We start from the raw sequence: 23640 nt of genomic DNA on the forward strand, positions 1-23640 counted from the left end.
TGCATTACTTTCCACGGTTCATGGTGAGCACAACGTCGATGCCGGCCACCCATGCTATGACTTCCGAGGGGTGTGCGTCGAGCTAGAGTCCACACTGCAATTTTTTTAGAGTAAAGGGGAGACCCCCCGTTTCATTCCAGCAGAAACGTAAGCGAGTTCAAGAGTAAGTTCAAGCGTATTCGAGGCGCGCCCGCCTAGAACAAGGTAACAGACATCAGCCTAAGCCGGCAGTAATGACAGGTAAATGAGAATTAGGACTATGAGAGTCATGCATGGGAAGCACGCCAGAGCTTGGTGAATGTGGTCCCAGCGGCGGCTCCCAACTGGTTGTCGGCAGAGCAGTGGATGACCCGGGCGAATCCCACATGATCCTCAAAGGTTCTTTGATTCTTGCCTCCATCTGCCGGACAACCTCCTTCAGTTGCAGCGCGTTTCCTTCCGTGCAGAGACAGTGCCATCTTTTCAACATAGCCACCACCTTGCGCAACAGCTTCTTTGCATCGGACCAAACCTCCCCCCTGAAAACAAAAAAAACATTCCTCATATTCCAAATGCACCAAAGAACAGCAGAGGGACACATATTTAGAACAGCATGTTTTTTCCTACTTAACCACCACTTGGCCACATTTTCAAAACCTCCAGATAGTTGGATACCAAAGATAGAGGAGCACAACTCCCACATAATGTTCACTACACAACAGTCAAAGAACAAATGGGAAATACTTTCTGGTTCGTCGCAAAACACACAGGATTTTTCATTCACTTCCCTCCTTTTCGCCAGATTATCACTAGTGAGGAGTTTGTTATTGCTGAACAGCCACAAAAAACCTGAACTCTAGAAGGAATGCACAACTCCCAGATAGCTGGGGGTGTATCGGCTTAACACCTCTGAAGTTAACTACTGCATAAAGAGATTGGACTGAATAGATCCCATTAGAGGTGAACTTCCACACAATTGCATCAGGGCCAGTAGAGAAAACAATGGAGCCAGCAATGGCTAAAATCTCATACCACATGTTCATCAGACTAGGTGAGACAGATCTCCTAAAGGAGAATTTTAAGGTCACACCATCTCAAGCATCTGCAACAGTTTTTCCTTGTTCGTTGATTAACACATACATAGGCCAAAATTGAATGGCAACGCTAGAATTGCCAAACCAATGGTCTTCCCAGAACCTAACCCTCCTACCATCTCCCACTGACCACCTAAAACCCATTTGAGCTGCTTGTTTAGCCCACATCACACCCTTCCAGAAGGGGGAGATTCCCAAGTTAGAACCACAAAAATGATTTGTGCTGTCAAGATTATACTTGTAGTCAACAATTTGTTTCCAAATAGGATTATCATTTAGATGATATCTTGAGATCCAGGAGGCAAGTAAGCAAAGATTCATGTCCTGGAGATCTGAAATCCCGAGACCCCCATGATCTTTCTGTTGAGCCATTAATTGCCATTTAGCTAGATGATACTTACTCCTCCCTTCCTCCATGTTATTCCAAAAAAAAGTGAGCCATATGAGAGTTAATAGCCTCAATGGCCCATTTAGGGAACTTAATAATCGACATCATGTAAGTGGGAATGCTGGCTAGACAGGACTTAAGCAAGGTCAGCCTTCCTCCATAAGAAAGAAGTTTACCTTTTCACCCAGCAATTCTTTTAATAATTTTATCTACCACAGATTGTATGTCCTCCCTCATCAATTTGTTGTAATGCAAAGGAACTCCTAGGTAATTGAAAGGGAAGTCTCCCACTTTACAACAAAACAAGCGAGCAAACAAGTTGGACTCTTCTTCCTCCAGCCCTAGCGCCACTAAATTATTTTTTTCAAAATTGATCTTCATCCCAGATAGCTGCTCAAAACAGGCTAGCAACCACTTAAAGTGTCTTGCCTTATCAATATCATTCTGAAGGAAAAGGAGGGTATCATCCGCATACTGCAGACTGATAATTCCTCCTTGAAAAAGATCTGTTAACAAACCAGATATCAAGCCATGGGAAGCAGCTTTCATTAGCATACGAGTAAACACATCAGCCACTAGGTTAAACAGCAAGGGGGACAAAGGATCACCCTACCTGAGACCCTTCCCGGTTTTAAAAAAAGGGCCATCTTCGTCATTAATCCTAATACGGAGAGAGCTGTCCCTGACAACACTCCTAATCCACTCAACCCATTTATGACCAAAGCCTCTAGAGATTAGCATCTCTTCCAAGAAATTCCAATTAACCCGATCATATGTTTTTTCATAGTCAAGCTTAAGGATAATCCCTTTTTCTTTTTTTCTTGCCACTTCATGAATAACTTCATGTGCAGCCACAACACTTTCAAGAATGAATCTGATTGGTTGGGAGCAATAAGTCTATCACAGATTTTAATCAATCTGTTATTAAGGACTTTGGAGAAAATTTTGAAACTGCAATTCAACAGACTAATAGGCCTGATTTTTTTAAGAGATTTAGCTTCATTCTCCTTAGGGATTAGCACCACAGTAGCATAATTGAGTCTCGCTAGGTTCAAGGAGCCATCTTCAAAAGCCCTAAATAGGTTCAATAAATCCTCCTTTACAACCTCCCAGAATACTTGGTAAAACAAAAAAGGTAGGCCACCAGGGCCAGGAGCACCTTCGGCATAAGAGCCAAAAACTGCATCCTTCACTTCTCTTTCAGAGAAAGAGGCTTCTAGGAAGCCCCTCTCCACCTTTAAAATCTCTTCTGCACTCCAAAAGTCCCCCCCCCCCCCCCCCCCCCCCCCCCCCCGAGAAAGACCAAGTGTGGGCTCCTGCCCAAAGAGTGATTTGTAGAATTCCCCAACATGTTGGAGCATGCTCGGGGTATCCTCAATCAAGCCGTCAGGGCCTTCTAGGGCATTAATAGTCTTTTTCCTCCTCCTTTGATTAGCCACAGCCTGAAAGTAGGCTGTGTTACGGTCTCCCTCCTTCACATCTCTTTCTCTAGATCTTTGCCTAGCTTTAATTTCCTCCAACTTCCAAATCTCTTCCAGCTCAGTGAGCACAGAGTTCATGACCTCTCTTTCAGATTCTGAGATCACACCCAACTCATACTTTTTGTCTAGCACATCATAACTGTCAATAATACTTTTTGAGAGAGGTTCTCGAGGACAGAAGCCGGCGAATATGACACACGGGTACTAGATTGTGCATGACTCAAACAGCAGTAATAGGAAGCCTCCAAAAGTTTCGTCTAGTGCACATGGAACTGGATCTTGTCCATTGACAAGTTATTCGCGGTATGGCAGACGAGTTCAAGCTAGACTGACGTCGACAACATTGCTGCGCTTTTACAAGAGCTGAAGCTCCTACAGCGCTTTCAGGATCTCCTCAGCACCAGAGATTGTGAACTGGCCGCCTTCCTCGATGTTTGCAACAGTGACCTTGAGGTTGTCGGCCAGGAGAGCAAACTGTCTTGAGCGAATGCCCAATCCTTTCTCTGTAAGGTCAAGCTCGAGACCGAGTGCCTTAGTGTAATTTCCCGATCCATCAGCCAGGAACTTCACATGCTTGTTCTCGGGGTATGTCTTCGCCCATGCCTTCATGACAAAGGGGTCGTTAACTGCAAACCACAACATAGTGAGTTATGTACTATTCTTGCCCAGGTATTTTTTTATCAAGGTTATAACCTATAAGCATCACACAATGAATTAAGTGGTACTTATTCATTATGTCTAACAGGATAGTAGCTTCTGGATTAGAGTCTGACATTATCAAAGCAGCCTTGTAGTCTCCTGGTACTATGGCAGGAACTGTTTAAAGAATTTGCATTGCATCATAATACTTTACTCCCTCTGTCCCGATTTAAGAGTCGCTCAGGAACAGGGATTCCCCTCACAGTCACAGGCGCGCTTTCTTAGCGACAATTAAAGCGGGACGGAGGGAGCTGTCAATAACCAACAAAAGACATGACACAATTGTGTGCTCTCACAAGTTCACAACAGAGCTACCTTACAGCCATTCAGAGCAAATTAAATGCCATGGTTTCTGAAGGCAATATAAGTCTATGTTCTACGCACATGGTTCATGCTCAGATCAAGATATTGCCAAAGGATTTTTTTTAAAATGAAAATAACTGCTTTGGGATATATATACATAGAAGCAAAGATAGGCCAGCAACCTACCACTGATAAGCAGGATTTCATCTACGCCCTTGGCTTTGAGGTGCTCAGCCTGTGTAATGAAGCCTGGCACATGCTGCATGCTGCATAAAAAAACACACAGAATAACATAGCCTCAGTACATCGCTTTTCACAAAATGAAATAATGCACAGATAAAAAAGCAATAAAGCTCTTAGCTGTTTGTTTAGCAATTTGTCATTGAAAACTAGCAAATTCATGCAGGAAAACCAGTTTTACACCAATATCAGGAATTAGCATACTTTCAGTTAAGCGGTCTAACTGTAAATGACTAAAATGCAAAGCACATACAGTGACTTTCAAAAATTGAAATCATAGTCGTAAAAGGTTGGAAAGCATGTACAGAGCTTCTGGACCTAGTTAATTTTGTAATATGTCTCCATTTTCAATTCACTACGTTTTGTTTCAGTAATTGTGCATAGGTTTACTGTTTTTTACAGGTGAGCAGATGATAGTTTCACATGTGCTCACCACCATTCAAATGAGTGAACGACCATCGGCTGGAGCTATACATTTACACCAAATCACCACTTGAGGTGGTCCATAGAGAGAGAGAAACCAGAAGCCATAACATAACAACATCCCAGCCATGTAATTTGTGGGTAAAACATTTTACAAGAAGTGAGACCCAAATTCTTGGTTTACCAAAGTACGATGGAAATTTTTTCTGATAAACTCAATGAGCACACAAGAGACCGATCATTTCTGGGGTTCCAATAGTTAGCCTGCACTGGAAACAAGTGAACATTTCACCAGACCAATGCGCAACTCTCACAGTGAGGACTATGCATTTGTGCTTTATTTGTTACAATTCACCACCTATGCTTGAGTAAGTGCGAGTGTGCGACCACGGACCACCTTTATTTTTCTAAATCTATCCATTTGCCATGCAAACTACCAAGTTCACGAAGGTAACCAATTTTATGCTAATGGTACATGCTAAGTTGTCTTTCGTTGAGCAATGAGGAATCTACACTGGAAATGGTAAAAATAAAAACTCAGAGTAGAGCTGTAATTTGCATTAAATTGAAATCGTGGTAGTCAATTTACTAGATAAAGTAAAGAGATGCATGCAGGAAACTACAAGCCTGAAAGTTATACTGGCGCCTATCAGTATTCATATTCAGTTTTCTCTGTTACAAAGACAACTAGGAAAGGAGATCATGCCCGCACCAACATTATTCATTCACTGTCGGAGGGGGGCAGTACTTGCACAGCGGTTGCTGAAAGCTCTCATCACGCATTATCTTCCGAAAGTAGCAGTTCTGATCCGATGGTCCTGGATTCTAAAGTTGTGCTAATCGGACCAGAAGTCCAGAACTAGTGCTTCGACTCCAATTAGCACAGCTGCACAGGAGCTGGTACTAGTGGGGACTCGAGTTGGATTTTGGATTATGAAACCAACTAATTAGTTTCCGATCACGAAATTGAGGACGCGAAGCTTTCCGTGGCCGATCTGTTTGCGTAAAAACCAATCTCCAGTATCCAATCCGAATCCGAACCAACTCCTAGAGAAATCACCGAGTCCCAAGTCACAACAAGACCTAGAAAAAAAAATCCCCAAAAACACGGGGCCGAAACCCCAGCAGTCCCATTCCCGCTAAAGCGGAGCCACACGTGACCAAAAAGCTTCGAGAACTCCGGGAAAGTGGGAGGGGAAGGGACGGAGGCTGGAAAAGGGGGAGCAGAGCACGGAGCAGACCTGCAGGTGGGCGTGAAGGCTCCGGGCACGCCGAAGAGGATGACCTTCTTGCCGGCGGCGAGCGCGTGGACGGAGACCTGCTGCAGCTGGTCGCTCTCGTCGAACCACCCGAGCTGGCCGTCGGGGAGGGAGTCGCCGACGGCGATCGGAGCCATGGCCGCGCCGGGGGTATGGGATGCAGACGGGGACTCGGCTGCGGGGCAGTGGCGGAGTGGTTACGGGTTGGTGGGCAGCAGATGATGGCCTTGGCTTCGCCTCCCTCTCCGGCTCTCCCTGGGGTATTTGTGGGAGGTGCGCGGGGCCCTCGTGTGAACGCATTAATTTGGGGGAATCTGATGCGGTCTTCGAAGCGAGCAGGCCGGGTCCGGGCAAATTGGATTTTTTCCCCAACTTTTTTATTCGGAGGGTCGTCAGACAGAGACAAGCCGCCGGCTGAATTTCCGAAGAAAAAGGCATGTTTTCTGGGGCCTGTAAAAAAATTAGCAGGACCCACGACACCAATAAGGCGATAACGCAGGTTGAAAATGAAATGGAAAGTTAATCTTTTCGAAAAAAATGAAATGGAAAGTTATTTAAAAAAGAAATGGAAAGGTCTCGCTGTGCACGTGTAGACGGTACGTGCGCCCGTGCTTCCGTTCGTCGGCACGTGACGGGCTGCTATGAAAACGGCCGCCCCGTGTGCCATTCTTCTCGCCCAAATTAAGAGCACCAATCCGTGCTGCGCGTGTAGGAGTATTCCATTGTACTGAGCGCTGGAGAGAGCTTGAGATGCTAGCTCATTGCAACCTGGAACGCTACTTCCTCCTATCGGAAACGTAGGTCCGTTTTGCTTGCAGATTTTGGGCGCTCAAACATTTTTAGCTTTATGCATGCATATGGATATATAGAAGATACGAATGGTAGCCACTGTAGGAATAGTCTATAGTGTAATATTTAAAATTTAAAATAGCACACCTCTCGGTAGAAATCAAAGTGTCATGTCCAATACCATAGCCATGGCTTGAACCAAATATATTTATGTCAGAGCCTCAGAGGTAATAATATTTTCACTATATGACGTTGGAATATAGGCCTAGGGCCACCGCTGATGTGAGCGTGTCATATATATATGCCTAATTTGTTCATGGAAGAAAGAGTTCATGGCTGCTAAAATTGCTAAGCCGATCCTACCCAAAAATCTAAGTGGTTCGCCGGAAAATAAAATACTGATCAGGGAACAATTACACTAATTGTTGGTTGTCGGAGGATTTCACCAGTCGGGTGGCGGATTGCACCAGCCTAATCCTAAGTGTAGGATGAGCTTGGGGCAGTCAAGGAGTGCTCGATCTAGAGACGAATGAATGCGAGAAGCACATAAGGATTTAGAGTGGTTCGGGCCGCCAGAGCGTAATACCCTACATCCACTGTGTGTTGTATTGCCTGATCCCCGAGTGTGCTCTCTAAGCCCGAGAGGGAGGGTATGTTCAGAGTGTTCTGAGAGTTGTGACTCAGTTATCTTGGTTTTGTGGACTTGAACCTCCTTTTCTACCGTGCGTGCTCTCCCTTTTATAAGCCCAAAGGGAGCAGTACATTGAGCGGGACCCCGACAGGTGGGTCCGGTGATGTATTATAAACTACACTTTAGCCTTCAATACCTCAGATCCAGAGATCTTGTCGTCAGCTTCCGTGCGTAGCTTCTGACCAGGGATGGTCTTGAGCTGTCCTGTCGGAATAGAGTCTAGCCTCTGGAGCCGCGCGTCGAGGTCATGATGAAGCGCCGAACTACTGACCCAGTCGCTGTAGCAGCGTGCACTGTTGCTCCAGTTAGTAGCTGGTCATCATGACTCGTCGCCCACGCGGGCGGCGCTGAGACACTGCTGCATGCCTCGGTAACAGACAAGCCGCTTTGGAAACAGGCGGTCTTACCGTGTTGTCATATCACGCTTGTCCAACCCGTGAGTGGGTATCCGATGCCCTGCTCTGGCAGCGCACGCCCCAACCACTAGCATTTAATGCGGCAGGAGGGCTGGCTTCAGGCAGAAGACTCGTGCCTGTGGGACACGTGGCGGCACCGGACCCGGGGGTCGGCGGCCGCGCCCACAGGGGCACGTGGCGGTTCCGGACCCCTGCCCAAGCGGGGAGCGGAGGTCCGGAGGTCGGCCCTGTGGGACACGTGGCGGCGCCGGACCCTGGGGTCGGCGGCCGCGCCCACAGGGGTTTGCGAGGGCTCCGGACTCCTACCCAAATAGAGTGCTGGGTCCGGATCCCTTGGCTGGCTCGATGACTCAGGCCCCCTAGAGGTCCGGCTTCCACTTGTAGAGGCCCAGGTCCGGCCCGCGGAGGTCCGGGACCTGTCCGCGGGGGGTCCGGACCTGTGGTCCGTGGTTACCGCTCCTGAACGCCTTCGTCCATGTCTTATAGGAGAGGGTACTCCTGTCTGAGTGTACCGACATTTGGTGTTACTAAACTCGTTATATGAATATTCTATACTGTAATATTTAACATAGCACACCACTCCGTAGAAATCAAATTAAAGTGTCGCGTTGAATACCATAGCCCTGGCTTGAACCAAATATATTTATGTCAGAGGTAATAATAATGTGTTCACTATGCGACGTTGAAATATAGACTAATTTGGCCACCGCTGATGTGAAGCGTGTCATATATAGGACTAATTTTGTTCATGAAAGTAAAGAGTTCACGGCTGCTGAAATTGATAAGCCGATCCTATCCAAAAATCTAAGTGGTTCGCCGGAAAGCGAAATACTGATCTGGGAACAATTACACTGCAGAGCGCTACTCCTTATTACTTACGCTATAAGTACCTCTCACGCGGTCTTCCTCGCTGGTGCACACGCGTGTTATACCACGAACAATAAATTTCACTGCTAAACAGTCTTATAGCAGGTAGGTATATATTTGGAAAAAGTCCATTTTTGATCATCCAATTCTGGCCTCAGTTTGGTTTTGGCTACCGAACTCCAAAATCGGATATCTTTGGCCATACAACTATGAAAACCGTTCAAATTTGACCATCGGGCTGTTTTGGTGGGTGGTTTTATTTTTTTATTTACAATTAAGTCCTTAGATCTTAAAATGATTATTACTTTTTGCACACACCTCCGATTTAGGTCATTCCTGCGGTCACGCGTTTGTAATGGTGAGCTTTATCTTTTAAAATGTTCTTTATACTATTTTATCATTATTTGTTATGTTATTCTTATATTGTTGTGTAAAAATAACAATATAAAAAAAGTAAAACAAACAATTCCAAAATAATATGAACAACATTTTAAAAGATAAAGCTCATTATTACGAACACATGACCACAAGAATCACTTAAATTGGAGATATGAAGAAAAAATAGTAATTATTTTAAGATATTAAAATGATTACTATTTTTTCTCGTATATCCGATTTAAGTGATTCTTGTGGTAGTCCTTGGATCTTAAAATGATTAATTTTTTTCTCGTATCTCCGATTTAAGTGATTCTTGTGGTTATGTGTCCGTAACAATGAGCTTTATCTTTTAAAATATTATTTATATTATTTTACATTGTTTATTTTACTTTTTTTATATGGTAATGACTCTGTTACGGACGGCCGTATTTTCGTCCATTCACGCGGCCGCTTTCCATCCACCGTTCGAGCTGCATTAAATGGCGGAGGGTGCTACCTACTGGTCCCACGTTTCAGAAAGACAGAGCACGCGTCTTCTCGTTCATTCCTGCCCCCACTCTCTCTCTCTCTAGGGTTTCTCTCTCTCTCTCTCTCTACGGTTTCTCTCAAGTCTCGCATCCACCGCGCCATTTCTGATTTTCTGGATCCACGCGGTTTGGAGAGGGAGGCGAAGGAGGCACCTGTGGGATTGAAGCGGGGGAGGGGAATCGCAGAACCAAACCAAGGTGAGATGAATCCCCTTGCATGCAGACATTTTTCTCGCCAATTTTGATTTCGTTTTCACCTTTTGTTTTGGCAGAAGTCATTTGCATGCGCTTCCGGAATCCTCAGTTGATCTTGGGAGAGGGCACTGGAAGCTGCAGATCTCGGATCCTCAGTTGCTGCTACGGCGCACTCCTCCCTCCTCCTTCCCGACCTCCGGGCGTCGTCGTCACCTTCCCGTAGCAGATCGGGCCAACTCCCTCCCCGGGCATCGGTGCCCTTGCTGGTTGCGGCCCCGCCGTAGCTGTCGCTCAGGTAAGGCTAGTTGAGTTGAGAACTTGAGATGCAGCATCTTCAATTCGTTATTTTAGTGCGACTGTTCTCTCGGATGCACCATGAGGAAATCTAATTGCTTTGTCTGTTAGCTTGATTTGGCATGCTTCATTCATGCGAATTTAATTTGGACGAGCAGATCTCACTCACGGAGGTCTCGAGTCATGTGCAGGGAAATTGGGGGTGTGGGGGAGGGGGTGCAAATTTATTGATGAATGAACACATACTGTTTCTAGGATGACCTCATTTTTTTTCTATGTTTGTATGCATGATTCTGCGGTGAGACCCATGTATTTTGCAAATGGCAGTAGGGGGTGGGGAGAATTCATACCTAGTTGCTAGATTCAGTATAAAGAACATCATACCTAGTTGCTAGATTTTTTTTTTTGGCTTCGGTCAGTCAATCGACATGATGGAAGCTTCTCAAATCATTTTTATTAAGTCCAGAACTACAAGTACAGTGCGAAGAGCTTTTTTGAACTGTAGTACCTAGATGACTGCAAAGAAAAGGGGCCTCTAGATATAGTACCATTATATATTCTTGTTTCATTAAATACAGTAGAGGATAGATAACTAAGTTTAGGAGCTTAAGAGCTAGTGTGTTGATTTTTAGACATGCCTTTTTTCACCTGAAGAAATGAGTAGCTTAACTGAATGATAGCCAAAGCAAGAGCTAGAAAACTGAATGCTCTGTTGTTCTTTTTGTTTATCTTTTTTACCCATGAAATTGTTTAGCTGAACTGTTATTTCTGCTAGATTCTAGCAGTGATTTAACAGCTGCAATTTTTTTAAAATCATTTAGATATGTATTGCCTATGTAAACCACATAGTATATCTTTTTTAATTATATATAGCTGCAGAGTGCAGACAACACATTCGTGATTCACTTGAGAACCTAGTTAATGCTATTCAAATAACCATACCCTGGTTACAATGACAAGCAATGTTCAAAAAGGCGCTGCTAGGCGCTCGCCTAGCTGCACTTGGGGTTAGGCATTGAGAGCCTTTCCAGGCTTGCCAGCGAGCTCGACAATGTTGTCAAGGTCTCCACGCCCTTAAGCCCCCACCTTCCTCGCTGGATCTAGCGCCTCCGCACCATGAGGAGCGGCGAGCTCCGGCGATGGAGCTCGCGCGACTATGTGGAGCTCTACCATTTCTACTTATTAATTTTGTGCTTTGTTGTTTTGGTGCCAGAGCTTGCTTACATAAAATCAGTGGTGCAACTGAACCAATAGTTAGAGGATTCATTTTGTTAGATAATCAGTAATTAGTAGGCAATATACCCTCTCAGATTCATTCTGTTGGCAACTATCACTAAATCATCAAGCAACTTATTCATTTTACTTTAGCATTTTTTTTGCATTCTGATTATAGCATTTTTCAGGTATTTCTACTAGTTATTTGGTTTTTCATGTATACAACTTATGCTAAATCATTATGCAAATTAATCTTACCAGCTAAGCACTTTTGTGGTTTTAGATAGGAGCTTATGCTAAACTATCTAAAGCAGTTTATGTTTCATGCCTTAGCATTTTTTTAAGTTACATGCAAGCAGCTTAGGTGTTTTGCCCAGTGTACGACAGTAGAGTTGTTGACCAAATCTCTTCTACATTTGCTAAACCTTGTGTGTTATCATCATTTTGCCTGCATATCCTAGGGTGCTTTCAACTAGATTATTTACCGATATTAGCTAAATTGTTGCCACCAGAAACTACATCATCAAAAACTGCAGCTGTCTCTTGATTTGGAACATTCTCGATATCATGTATTGCTCCATCTCCAACTATTTCTGAGTGTAAATAGGGTGGATTTGCATCTTATTCATCTAGGAAATCATAACCAAATTCTGGTGGGAGCTCGATTAAATCCATTTTTAATCTTCTATATCCCCTGCGCAATCATTCAACAAGTCACAAATCTGATTAGACAGCAGCAGCTACATGAGAGCTTTTTTTGCATGCAACAAAAGCAACTAAATATGAATCATCTAACAATGATGTACTGTTCAACAGGCAAATCAATGGTCAAGGAAATACAATGCAAATCGTTGGGCAACTTTTACAACATTCTTTCTTCTCTAATTTCTCTATTTTTTGGTTTTTACATTGTAGGTCCCCAAGTATCCTGCAGGTGAGTTAAGTACAATGCATGAAGAAGATATGATGTGCATATGAACCAACTCAAGTAAACAAGTGCATATGCAGTGAGAGCAAGCTAAGTACATTTCTTGCAATAAATATGTACTTCATTGGTAATAATGTTGTTCTAGTAAGGCAAATTATGTAATTGTTTTAGGCAATAATATGGTTCTGAATTAGGTAATATTATGACCAGAAATTTAGAAAATAATGTGTTTGTGTATTAGCAAAAATAAGAGCATGAATTAGGTTATATAGAACAAATAATGTTTGTTACCGGAGGTATTCAGCATTCCTGATATTTTAGTCCTAATACTAACTGCACTTGCTATTCGTTTTAGCCATACAAAACAATGTTTGGACCTGAAACCTGATGTGCCTTTTTTCTGCCTGCAAGTTTTCTCATGGAATCAGCACTATAACATGCTCTTGAGCTTGGTGTTTGGTGAAACCTGATGTGCCTTTTTTCTACTCACAAGTTTCCTCATTGAATCAGCACCATAACATGCTCTTGAGCGTGGTGTTTGGTGGCCCTCAGTTCATCAGATTGTAATCGACAGTAGTTTAGTTGTAGCTCAATGCAACCTCGATTTTGATTCATGAGACTAGCTTGGTAGGAGTTGTAATAGCTCTAATCTTTTAGTTTGATCAGTACAACAGTGTCGGCAATTTAGATGGGTTAAAATGTGTTTGTATATTATCTAATTTGCTTAGTGCTTTTCAAAGAATTGCTTATCGGAGAGTAAAAATGAGGTCTGTATATTTATTAGATGGGTTAAAATGCGTTTGTATATGATCTAATTTGCTTAGTGTTTTTTCAAAGAATTGCTTATCGGAGAGTAAAATGAGGTCTGTATATTTATTCTGTGTTTTTTGTTGTGCGCATCATACAGTATTATGTCAGAAAGCACAGAGTTTTACCAAAAAAGGAAATCTGAGCATGCTGTGTTTGTCTCGTTTCCAAAAGTGAAGCGGCCGTATTGCAGGGCTAAATTACGGCCGGCCGTAATTTAGCTAGCCCCTTTTTATATTGTTGTTTTTACACAACAACATAAGAATAATATAACAAATAGTGATAAAATAGTATGAAGAATATTTTAAAAGATAAAGCTCACCGTTATGAACGTGTGACCGCATGAATGACCTAAATCGGAGGTACGAGCAAAAAGTAATAATCATTTTAAGATCTAAGGACTTAATTGTAAATAAAAAAATTAAAACCACCTAGCAAAACAGTCCGATGGTCAAATTTGAACGATTTTGATAGTTGGATGGCCAAAGAAACCCGGTTTTGGAGTTCGATGGCCAAAACTAAACTGATGCCAGAGTTGGATGGTCAAAAATGGACTTTTTCCTATATATTTCAATTACTGGAATGATACCGAATATGCCAGATAATTGTCTACTTGATGTGAGTGAAGGAAAGGCAACGTGTTGCAAAATGGAGTCATGTAGAGAGAATTTTTGCAGATTAACTAGAAGGGGAAAAGAATGGAAACGACGAAGGAAATGGATATAGGAAAGGGACAAAAAGGCTGATGAGCTCTGCAGCTTCCTCTCTCAGCAACGGTAAAAATCGCATAGAGAAAATGCTCGTCGTTATCGTTATCACATCGTAAAAAAAAAGGATATTGCCGAGAGAAAAACGTCGACAGCAGGATTCGAACCTGCGCAGGCAAAGCCTAACAGATTTCGAGTCTGTCTCCTTAACCACTCGGACATATCGACGCTTTGAGTATGGTCATATGACCACATGGTACTATTTATAAATAGATATGTTTTTGGAAATCAGCAACCATCCATGGCAACACAAAATTAGAGCGTTCTCGACCCGCACCAGGGTTGCTCAAACTCTGGTGCTAGCATATTTCTTTCCAGAGCTTTGATGAACTTGCATGTCAGTGCAATAGGTTTCATCATGCAATGTCGGAATTCTGTTGTTACTTTTGTAGTGTAGGAATGGTCTCACTTCTGTATTTTCGTTTTGATATCACGATTAAGTTTCATGTGTCGAATTCTGTTACTCTTTTTTTTTCATATAATCGAGACCAAGGAGGTACTGATCCCAGGGGGAAATTAAACCTGCAATGAAGTCAGATTAAATCACTTTGCTTTCGCTAGAACAATCTTCTACAAGGAAAATTACCCAAGTAGATACTGTTGTTTTCCATTAAGAACAATCGAAATCGTAATATCAGATCATCAACATGGCAAAAAAGTCACTTATGGGAATTGGGAATCTACAATTCTGGAACTTTGAACATTAGTAGCGCGCACCAACATTCTGTTTTCTCCTACAAAAAACCAATAATCAGGTGGGTCAGCCTAACTCCATCATCAATTTCCGATCGATATGGATTCAATTCAACTGCTGCGGCTGCGGGTGCTGGAAGCGTTCATGCGGCACGAGGCAGTTGCACCGGGCCTGCTTGTCCTTCTTGACGACGAGTACGTGCAGGAGGCTGTCGTCGCACAGCACCGCGCCCAGGAGCCGGACCCGGCGCTGCACGAAGGCCCAGATCTCGACGGCGTCCCTCTCCTTGAAGCTGCACCGGCGCACGAAGTCGAGGTACCCTTCCCCCTTGACGATCGTGCCGCGGCTGCTCTCCCACCGCGACATCCGCAGCTCCCTGGCGCCGGCGGCGAGGTCCACCAGCTTCATGCGCAGCCCGCCGTGCACCTTCCCCTTCCTCTTGGGCTGCTTCATCCTCTTGCCCGCCGGCGGCGGCTGCAGCTCCTCCCCCTCGGCGGCGACGCCAGCGGGCTGCTCGTGATCATCATGCCTCGGCCGCTTCCTCGGCATCGGGGGCGGGTCGTGGAGGAGGTTGGCGTCGTGGAGCTCGCGCGGGGTCAGGATCGCGCGGAGGCGGCGCGCGACGCCCTCGCTCGGGATGCGGAACCGGTTCTGGTGCCCGTCCAGGTCGGTGCTCGTCACGACCTTCTCGGCGACGAAGTGCACGGGGAGGTCGGCGCAGAGGCCTAGCTCCGCGAGGAAATGCCTGCGCAGGCACGGCGGCTCCGCTCTGCCAGCGTCAGCGGCAAGCGGCGGGACGGGGACGGCGCTGATAGGCGCGAAGTCGCCGAAGGGCGGCGGTGCCGATGCCGCGTGCAGGGCCAGCGCGAAGGCGTTGGCGGACGGCGACGGCGTGGAGGTCTCGCCCCGCCGCGCGCGCTTGCTGGCGGCGGCGGGGTCGTAGGCGACCATCTCGAGAGGGCGGTTGGAGCTGACGGCGAAACACGGCGGCATCTTTCGGCTTCGTTCGAACAACGGCGGAAGGGAAGGGATTGTCGGCGTCGTTGCCTGCAGTTGCCCCCGCCGCCGCGATTTATACGGAGCGGGCAACTGGCCATCCTCCTCACGGACACGGAGTTGGAGTCCGACTCGGTTTGGGAGGAGGAAACGCGCCGACTTCAAGGCCGATCTCCGTCGCCGGCGTCGTCGTCTCCGATTCACGGTGTGGCTGAATCCGACTCCTACTCGAGTTGCGAGGGAAATCGACTAAAAACGACATGATAACTCCAAGGTCTCTCACTGGGCCCCACGCAATGCATGAATTACGGATACTTGAATCAAAATTTTTTCCAGAAGATGAAGTTAAATTTAAATTATCACGGTTGTATTCACTGCAATTCAGTGGCATATTTGATGTCTAGATCAGTATGGCGTCGGTGCCAGCTCTGGTTTCTTGATGGAAACACATACCCCTGTTTGGATACTAATTTTTAGCTCTAGACTAACTCTAATCAAAGTGGTGTTTGGATGCAAAGGTTAGAGTTAGATGAAAGGCATTTTTTTAATTATTTGCCTCCTTTAAACCTTCTTTGCAACCGGATCTGTTGTGGCAAGTTTTTCTGGTGGCGGACTTGGAGGCCGCGACGCTTGTAGGCCGGCACTCGGAGGAGTGCTGCTTGGACAGCCCGCCGGCGCTCAGAGGAGCAGCAATTGGACGGGCGGGCGGCCAACACGAGGGCGGACACCTAGAGCCAGCGCGATGTGGGGCCTCGCTGATGCTGGCGTCGGAGGCAGAACCCGCCGACCCGGGTTCGCTGCGGTGCGCCGCGTGCGGCTGCCACCGCCGGGTCCCCGAGGCGCCGCCCTCCTCGCGCTACCCCCTCCACCACTGCTGCTGCAGCCACCTGCCGTGAACCGTGGCGAGGAGCCGCCCGAGGACCGCCTGGCGGCCGCGCGGAGGGGCGGTGAGGGGAGGGGGCAGGGCGGCGCTCGGAGGAGGGGCGGAGAAGGGGGGCGCGGAGGGGCGACGCCACGCCCTAGATCGAGATTGGGATCGGAGGCGAGCGTCGCTGCAGGCCTCTGCCGGCGGCTCGGTGACGGCGAGCACCACCACCCGCCGCCCGCGGCGCCCCCGCAGCAAGGACCGCCTCGTCCGGGGAGGAGGGGCCGCGGCGGTGGCGAGTGGCCGACGGGGTGGCGCGGCGAGAGGCAGATGGCGAGAAGGGAGGGGGCGCGGGGAGGGGCGTCGAGGCAGGGGGGCGCTGGTGGCGCGGACGGGGGAGGCTGCCGCATAATGATACGAAGAGGGGAGAGAAAGAGAGGAAAAGATGGCCCCCACTCCAATCTAACCCAAATAAGCACTCCTTGGAGTGGATAGTTTTTTGGGGTGGGTTAGATGCATCTAACCCACCCCGTTTGGATACTTTTGAGTTAGATGGCCTCAATCTAACACAATCTAATTCTAACCTATGAATCCAAACAGGATCATGTGTTGTGCAAGAGACAGTGATGGGTGATTTCAAAGTTCAAATTTGTGGGTGGTCACTGGCCCCCAAAAGGCCCAAACTAACACATTATCCTTAGCGATAACGAAACTAAAAATTGCCGCACAACAGTAGCAACATGTCGTCGTACCAATGCATATGGTAAACTCACCGGCCCATCGTCAAAAAATAAATGCCGTACTCTTTCAAAAAAATGCGGTAACGAATTCATCTGCACAAAAGGAAAACTCCAAGCACACAAGCAGATCATCCAATGACACAAATACACTGCAATAGAGCACAAGAATTAGTGTATATCGGTATCATTTAGTTATGTAGCAGCATGTAGTACCCAATACATACGGTGAACTCACCGGCGGCTTTCGTCAAAAATAAATGTGGTGCTCTATCAAAAAAAAAATGCGGTAACGAACTCGTCTGCACAAAAGGAAAATACCATGCACACAAGAAGATCATCCAATGACACAAATACACTGCAATAGAGTACAAAACTGAGTGTATATCAGTATCATTTCTGGATTTAGTTATCACTTATCAGATAATGAAAACTGCAGACAATTACCTTCTCTCCAAAATGAAGGAATTCAGTTTTACTATATGCCAGTTACAAGACTGAAAAATCTACAGTTTATACTAATGCAATTTCATCAGACTGAATCTACAGGTCGCACCAATGCCAGCTTGAAAACTAAAAAATATTCCAAGCATAGTATTTGAAAAAAAAAAACAGAGATACCAAGGAGTCATTTTTACAGAAACTGAACCAAAGAGCCATTTTTCAGGCGCTCTTCAATTTTTTCACCAGACATACAGTACAGCATAGTGGTTTACTGAAACTAAACTGAAGCAAACACAAAGGAAGGAATTACAATGTTTTTATAATACAAAGGATGCACAAAATTACTGCTAGCTTTCTCAAAGCAGTACAGCGGCAACAGACAGGAAGTTCTCTTGCATGAGTAGCAATTCTGCTTCAGCAGAAAGCACATCAGGCCGTCTCCGTCAGGGATTCGGACTCCGAAACATCAGGCATATTGAATTCTTCCATCTCAAGGTTAATGCGGGTATTGATCAGTAGGTTTAATTTATGCCCAGTGAATGAATATTCATCCATGATAAATCCGATACCGGCTTCAATAAAAGAAGGTCGACATATTTCTTATACACTTAAATTGCAAGGGTTGAACTTGTTTTTTATTTTTGCGGGTTGTAAGGGTTGAACTTGGCCGAGTAGATATTAGCAGATTTACTTCTTCCATGAAAACCAGAGATCCAGTGCTAACTGCTAAGTGAAAACTTGTAGCTGCGCTTTGCTTGTTTGAAAACCATGTGTCGCGTCGCGCTTTTGTAAATTTCCGCGCCAACTTGCTCTCGCTTGAGCAAGCCTGCATGGTAAATCGCCAAAACCAAAAGTTCACAATGCAGTTTTGTACCATACAAAACTGCATTGTGAACTTTGTGCCAAAATCGAAATCATGATTATTGCCGACCCAACCAACATGGCCAAAGCTGTGAAAGACGGTACATGCTTCAGTATCAGCTGAATAGTATTCAGAATAATGTTGCATGTTGCCTGGCTGGGTCGAGAACTTAGTTGGCTCCTTCCCAGAATACTCGGCCATCACCGTACTTTGAACGTTTTGATACTATTCATGTATTCTGCTTTTTGTGAATTCTGCATCTAAGTCATACCCAAGTGCCCAAGATGGTCGTGAACAAACAATCCAATCTCAATTCAAATTCACAAAGATCTTGTTGCAAGCTGGCAAGAAGCATGCATGAAGCACCTGATCTGAAGGGTTCGCAAGTCGCAACAAAGTCAAATTACGAATTTGCTTTCACTTGAACAGTCTACTTACGTGGTAATAATCTGCAAAGGTAACTAATGTAAATCAGTACTGGATCATAATATTGATTGCGCAATTGCATGGCAAGATCTAACACATACATGTTGGAAGCTACAACCACAATGTCTGAACATTGTTCTAAGCGCGTGCTAGTTTTAGATTAGACAACAAAAGAACTAATCATATGTTAGAATCAGATAAGAATCATCAATCAGTCTCGAACTGGGTCCTGTCCTGCCTACGCCATCACGAGTTCGGTCGATGGGTTCACCGCCGGCGCGGGAGGAGGATCGCAGCAGCAGCAGCACCGCGGCGGCTGCTGGTCCTTCTTGACGACGAGCACGTGGAGGAGGCTGTCGTCGCACAGCACCGAGCCGAAGAGCCGGACCCGGCGCTGCACGAAGGCCCAGATCTCGACGGCGTCCCTCTTCTTGAAGCTGCACCGGCGGACGAAGTCGAGGTAGCCACTGCCCTTGACGACCGTGCCGCGGCTGCTGCTCCACCGCGACATCAGCAGCTCCTTGGCGCCGGCGTGGAGGTCCACCAGCTTCACGCGCAGCCCGCCGTGCACCATCCCCTTCTTCTTGGGCTTCTTCATCTTCTTGCCCGGCGGCGGCCGCTGCTCCCCATCGGCGGCGGCGTTCCGCGGTTCCGGCGGCGGCGGCGCGGGCTGGCCCTGCCGCCTCGCCCTCGACCTTGGGGCTGGGTCGCCCCGCAGGAGGTTGGCCTCGAGCAGCTCGCCGGGGGTGAGGATCGCGCGGAGGCGGCGCTTGACGCCGGCGCCGGGGATGCGGAACCGGTTCTGGTGCGGGTCCAGGTCGGTGGTCGTCACCAACTTCTCGTCGATGAAGTGCACGGGCAGGTCGGCGCGGAGCCCCAGCGCCTCGAGGAAATGCCGGCGCAGGCACGGCGGCGCCTCTCTGCCGGCGGGCGGCGGCGGCAGCTGGGGCGGGACGGCAGTGATGGGCTCGACGTCGAGGACGTCCAGCGGCTCCCCCGCGGCGCATGCCGACGACGACGACGACGTGGTGGGCTCGTCCTGCCGCGCACGCTTGCTGGCGGCGGCGGCGGGGTCGTAGACGACCATCTCTAGAGGGCGCTTGGAGCCGGCGAAGCACGGCGGCATCTTTTCGGCGCTTTGGTTCGCGGCGAATCCCTGGCGAGGACGGGCGGAATTGGCTGTGGAATGTGGAGGAGAGGGCGTCGTTGCCCTGCCATGCCCCGGCGCCGCGATTTATATGGAGCGGGCAACTGGCCATCCTCACGGACACGGGGTTGAATCCGACTAGGTTTGGGAGGAGGAAACGCGCGCGCCGACTTCAAAACCCGTCTCCGATCGGGGTTACGAGGGACCGAATTGTCCTAAACTCTAACACAATGCTGGAATCCGACTCCGATCGGGGTTCGTGGGACGACCGAATGCAACTCGAATTTAGGACCCTAAACAAAAGTTTTAGGTTCGCAAGGTACTCGAGGGATGCAGAAGTAGTTCTTGAGTTTTGACTTGCGATGAACACGAGTGTCTGAATGACTGAATGTCACTCTAACATATCCGCTGGTTCTCCACCGATCTCGCTCTTGGCCCCCAAAACTTTTTGCTGAACTTAAAAAAAAAGAGTTTTGCTGGAATTTAGAGTTTGCGATCAGAACTCAGAAGCATTCAAATTTGTAATGTGAGAGGACAATCGGTATGGAGTGATCTAGTATTTCGCTCATGTATCTAGTATGATTTTGATTCAAATTTTGCTCATGTATCAACACATAGATATTTTTTAATGTAATGGAATGCATCATGCATGGCTTGGCCCTTGGCCCCTCAGCAGGTGTAACTGTGCAAGTGCGACCAAGCCCTTGAACCAGACATATCAACGGCTGCTGTTACTGTTCATATTGCCTCCATTCGCGTTATTTACATCCATGCATGATCTTTTAACAGCCATGTAGGAATTTTTTTGTAAAAGCCACTTAGCCAGTGATCGTTTAACAGTTCATATTAAGGTTTAATTGCTGAATTGGGTTCTTTTGTAAATTTCTGCATCTAACTTGACCCCAAGATGGTACATTGGTACTGATGAAGCGTGAACAGACATCAAACTTGAATTCTCAAAGATTGATTCTGCGAATCTACATATATCCTCAATGGATCACAATGATGAGAAGTACATACTGCAATTTTGCAGTGACCCGAGATCATAATGGTTGCAGATAATAACTACAACAATACCTGAACAATATTCTGCATTAGGGCATTTCTGCTAGCGGACGAACATTCAATTTCGTATGTTACCCCGCAAAAAAAATTCAGTCGCTTACAAAAGAATAAGTAGATGAAATCAACAATCTAATTGGTTCCTGCCTACGCCATCACGAGCTCATGATCGATGGATTGACCGCGGGTGCAGGAGGGAGGAGAGAGCAGTAGCAGCACCGCCGCCCCGGCTGCTGGTCTTTCTTGACGACGAGCAAATGCAGCAGGCTGTCGCCGCAGACGTCCTCGCTGAAGAGGCGGAGCCGGCGCTGCACGAAGGCCCAGACCTCGACGGCGTCGCCCTCCCTGAAGCCGCACCGGCGGGCGAAGAAGTCGAGGTACCCTTCTCCCTTGACGACCGTGACGTTGTTGCTATAGATGGCCATTCGGGCCGCCAGGCCCGGCCCTAGCACGAGCCCGCCCTGGCCCGTTCTTTATCGGGCCGTGCCTAGCCCGGCCCAATATCCCACCGGGCCGTGCCGTGCTAGTCCGCGGGCTCTCCCGACAGCCCAAGCACGGGCCCGCGGGCCTATTTCGTGCCGGGCCGGCCTGGCAGAGCCCGGCACTACAACGGAGTTTGGGCCGCCCGAAGCCCATCCGAGGCGAGGAGGCGGCGGCGACGGCCGGCGCTGCGGAGACGAGGAGGCGGCGGGGGTCGGCGTGGCCGAGACGAGGAGGGGGCGGCGACCGGCGGGGAGGAGACGAGGCGGCGGCGCCTGCCGGGATCTGGTGGATGCGCCGGTCGCCGGGATCTGGTGGAGGCGCCGGCTGCGCCGGCCGGTCCCGCCTGCCACCGATGCCGCGCCCGCGGCCCGCCCGCCCTGCTCGCGCCGTGCCCGCCTGCCCTGCCCGCCGACGCCGCACCCCACGCCGCCGCACCCGCCGATGCCGCAGGCCCCACCGCGCGCACCCGCCGACGCCGTGCCCCCCGCCACCGCACCCACTAGCCACGCCCGCTGCAAAGAGCCGAGATGAGGAGGTGGCGGGGTAAGACGAGGAGGCGAAGGGGCGGAGCCGCGGGCGCGGAGACGAAGAGGCACCAAGGTGGAGACGAGCGGCGGGCGGCGAGGTGACTGGGTGAGTGGGAAATAGGGGCTAGCCGGTTAGAGTTAGGGGAGGGGGCGCCCAAGATTAGCAGCTATGGGTTGGGCTGGCCGGGCCATTGGAGTTAACGGGCCGCCATCGGGCCGGGCCAGCCCGAGCACGACAGGGAGCGGGCCGGGTCGTACTTGGGCCGGGATAAATTGGCCGTGTTTTGGGCGGGCCAACGAGCTGTGGGCTGCATGGACAACTATAGTGGTTGTTGTCCCACCGCAACAGCAGCAGCTCTTTGGCGCCGCCGTCGAGGCCGACGAGGACCACGCGCAGCCCGCCGTGCACTTTCCCCCTGGCCTTGGGCTTCTTCTTGATCTTCTTGCCCCCGGCGGCGCCGTCCCGCGGCCCCGCGCGCGGCTTCTTGGGGGGTGGCCTCGGGAGGAAGAGGAGGTTGGCGGCGTGGAGCTCGGCGGGGGTCAGGAGCGGGCGGAGGCGGTGCACGGCGCCGTCCCTCGGGAGGCAGAGCCGGCTCTGGTGCGGGTCCAGGTCGGTGCCCCGTCAGGCGCTTGTCGTCGATGATGTGCACGGGCAGGTCGGCGCGGAGCCCGAGCCCCTTGAGGAGATGCTCGCGCAGGCACGGCGGCTCTTCCCTGCCGGCCACGGGCGGAGGCCTCCGCGGGAGCTGCTGGGGCGGGACGGCGGAAATCGGGACGGCGCTGATGGGCTCGAGGTCGGCGAAGGGCGGCGGCGCCGACGCCGCGCGGTGCGGGAACAGAGCGGCGGCGTTGGCGGAGGAGGAGGTCGACGACGACGACGTGGAGGCCTCCTCCTCCTCGCCCTGCCGAGAGCGCTTGGTGGCCGCGGAGGCGGCGGCGTAGACGACCATGCCGAGGGGACGCTTGCTGGAGCGGCCGGCGAAGGGCGGCGCCATCTTCCGATTCCGCCAAGCGGTTGCGAACTCGCGACGCGGAATCGAATGAGGAGGCGTCGCCGCCGCGGTATATATATGTGGAGCGGGCAACTGGCCATGTGCCGGCTGGGCAGGCTCAGGAGGGCGTTGAGGAAGCGCGGCGAGTTCTCGGCCGCCGTGCCTTGTCCTCCTCTCCGATTTCAGTCCCAGAACAGAAGCTTCCCGGGCCGTGTTTGGTTTTCACGTAGCACTAGTACCACAACTATTGTAGCTCATTTTGATCACTAATTAGGTGTATTAAATTAAGGTGATTTACAAAACCAACTCCACAGCCCTATGGTACTTCATGAGACGAATCTAATAAGGTCTTTGATCTTATGATTAGACGATGTTTACTGTAGCTCTAATGTAGCTAATCGTGGATTAATTAGGATCATTAGATTCGTCGCGAAAAGTTATGTCCATCTATTAAAAAAGTTTTATAAATAAACTTCATTTAATACTTTATGCATACAAGATTCTTTTTCGTGCTAGTAATACTACTCTAAACCAAACAGGGCCCCGGTTCCCAGAATGGCTGAATGCCTGAATCCAACTCCGATGCGGCACCGACTTGAGAGTTCAGGGCCTCCAGGCCCAGTTCATGGCAGGGAACTCGGGCCCAACGCTACGGGCCTCCACGA

General features: G+C 48.5%; 1 protein-coding gene and 1 non-coding gene across 3 annotated transcripts; both read right to left on the reverse strand.

Moving 5' to 3' along the window:
- Window positions 1-142: 142 nt before the first annotated feature.
- LOC120707592 (peroxiredoxin-2C-like) lies at window positions 143-6157 on the reverse strand. 2 transcript variants are annotated; one of them, XM_039992519.1, is made up of 3 exons: window positions 5849-6123; window positions 4131-4210; window positions 143-517 (listed from the first exon to the last, which is right to left on the reverse strand). In XM_039992519.1, the coding sequence occupies exons 1-3, from the start codon at window positions 6001-6003 to the stop codon at window positions 267-269; spliced, it is 486 nt and encodes a 161-aa protein (XP_039848453.1). In that variant the 5' UTR covers window positions 6004-6123; the 3' UTR covers window positions 143-266. The 2 variants fall into 2 exon arrangements, with proteins under 2 accessions (XP_039848453.1, XP_039848452.1); XM_039992518.1 differs by lacking the exon at window positions 143-517 and adding an exon at window positions 3058-3568 and having other exon boundaries at window positions 5849-6157.
- A 7669-nt stretch (window positions 6158-13826) lies between these two features.
- On the reverse strand, window positions 13827-13908 carry TRNAS-CGA. The gene has a single exon. It is a non-coding gene; the product is annotated as a tRNA-Ser (tRNA).
- Between the last annotated feature and the right edge of the window lie 9732 nt (window positions 13909-23640).

This window comes from Panicum virgatum, chromosome 5K (assembly GCF_016808335.1).
Source record: "Panicum virgatum strain AP13 chromosome 5K, P.virgatum_v5, whole genome shotgun sequence".
Taxonomy (NCBI): domain Eukaryota; kingdom Viridiplantae; phylum Streptophyta; class Magnoliopsida; order Poales; family Poaceae; genus Panicum; species Panicum virgatum.

Coding starts and splice junctions, on each gene's coding strand:
- LOC120707592 (XM_039992518.1), bottom strand. CDS start 6,003: ATGGCTCCGATCGCCGTCGGCGACTCCCTCCCCGACGGCCAGCTCGGG. Junction 4,211..5,848: donor GCCTTCACGCCCACCTGCAG/GTCTGCTCCGTG, acceptor TTTTTTATGCAG/CATGCAGCATGTGCCAGGCT. Junction 3,569..4,130: donor TGAAATCCTGCTTATCAGTG/GTAGGTTGCTGG, acceptor TGTGGTTTGCAG/TTAACGACCCCTTTGTCATG.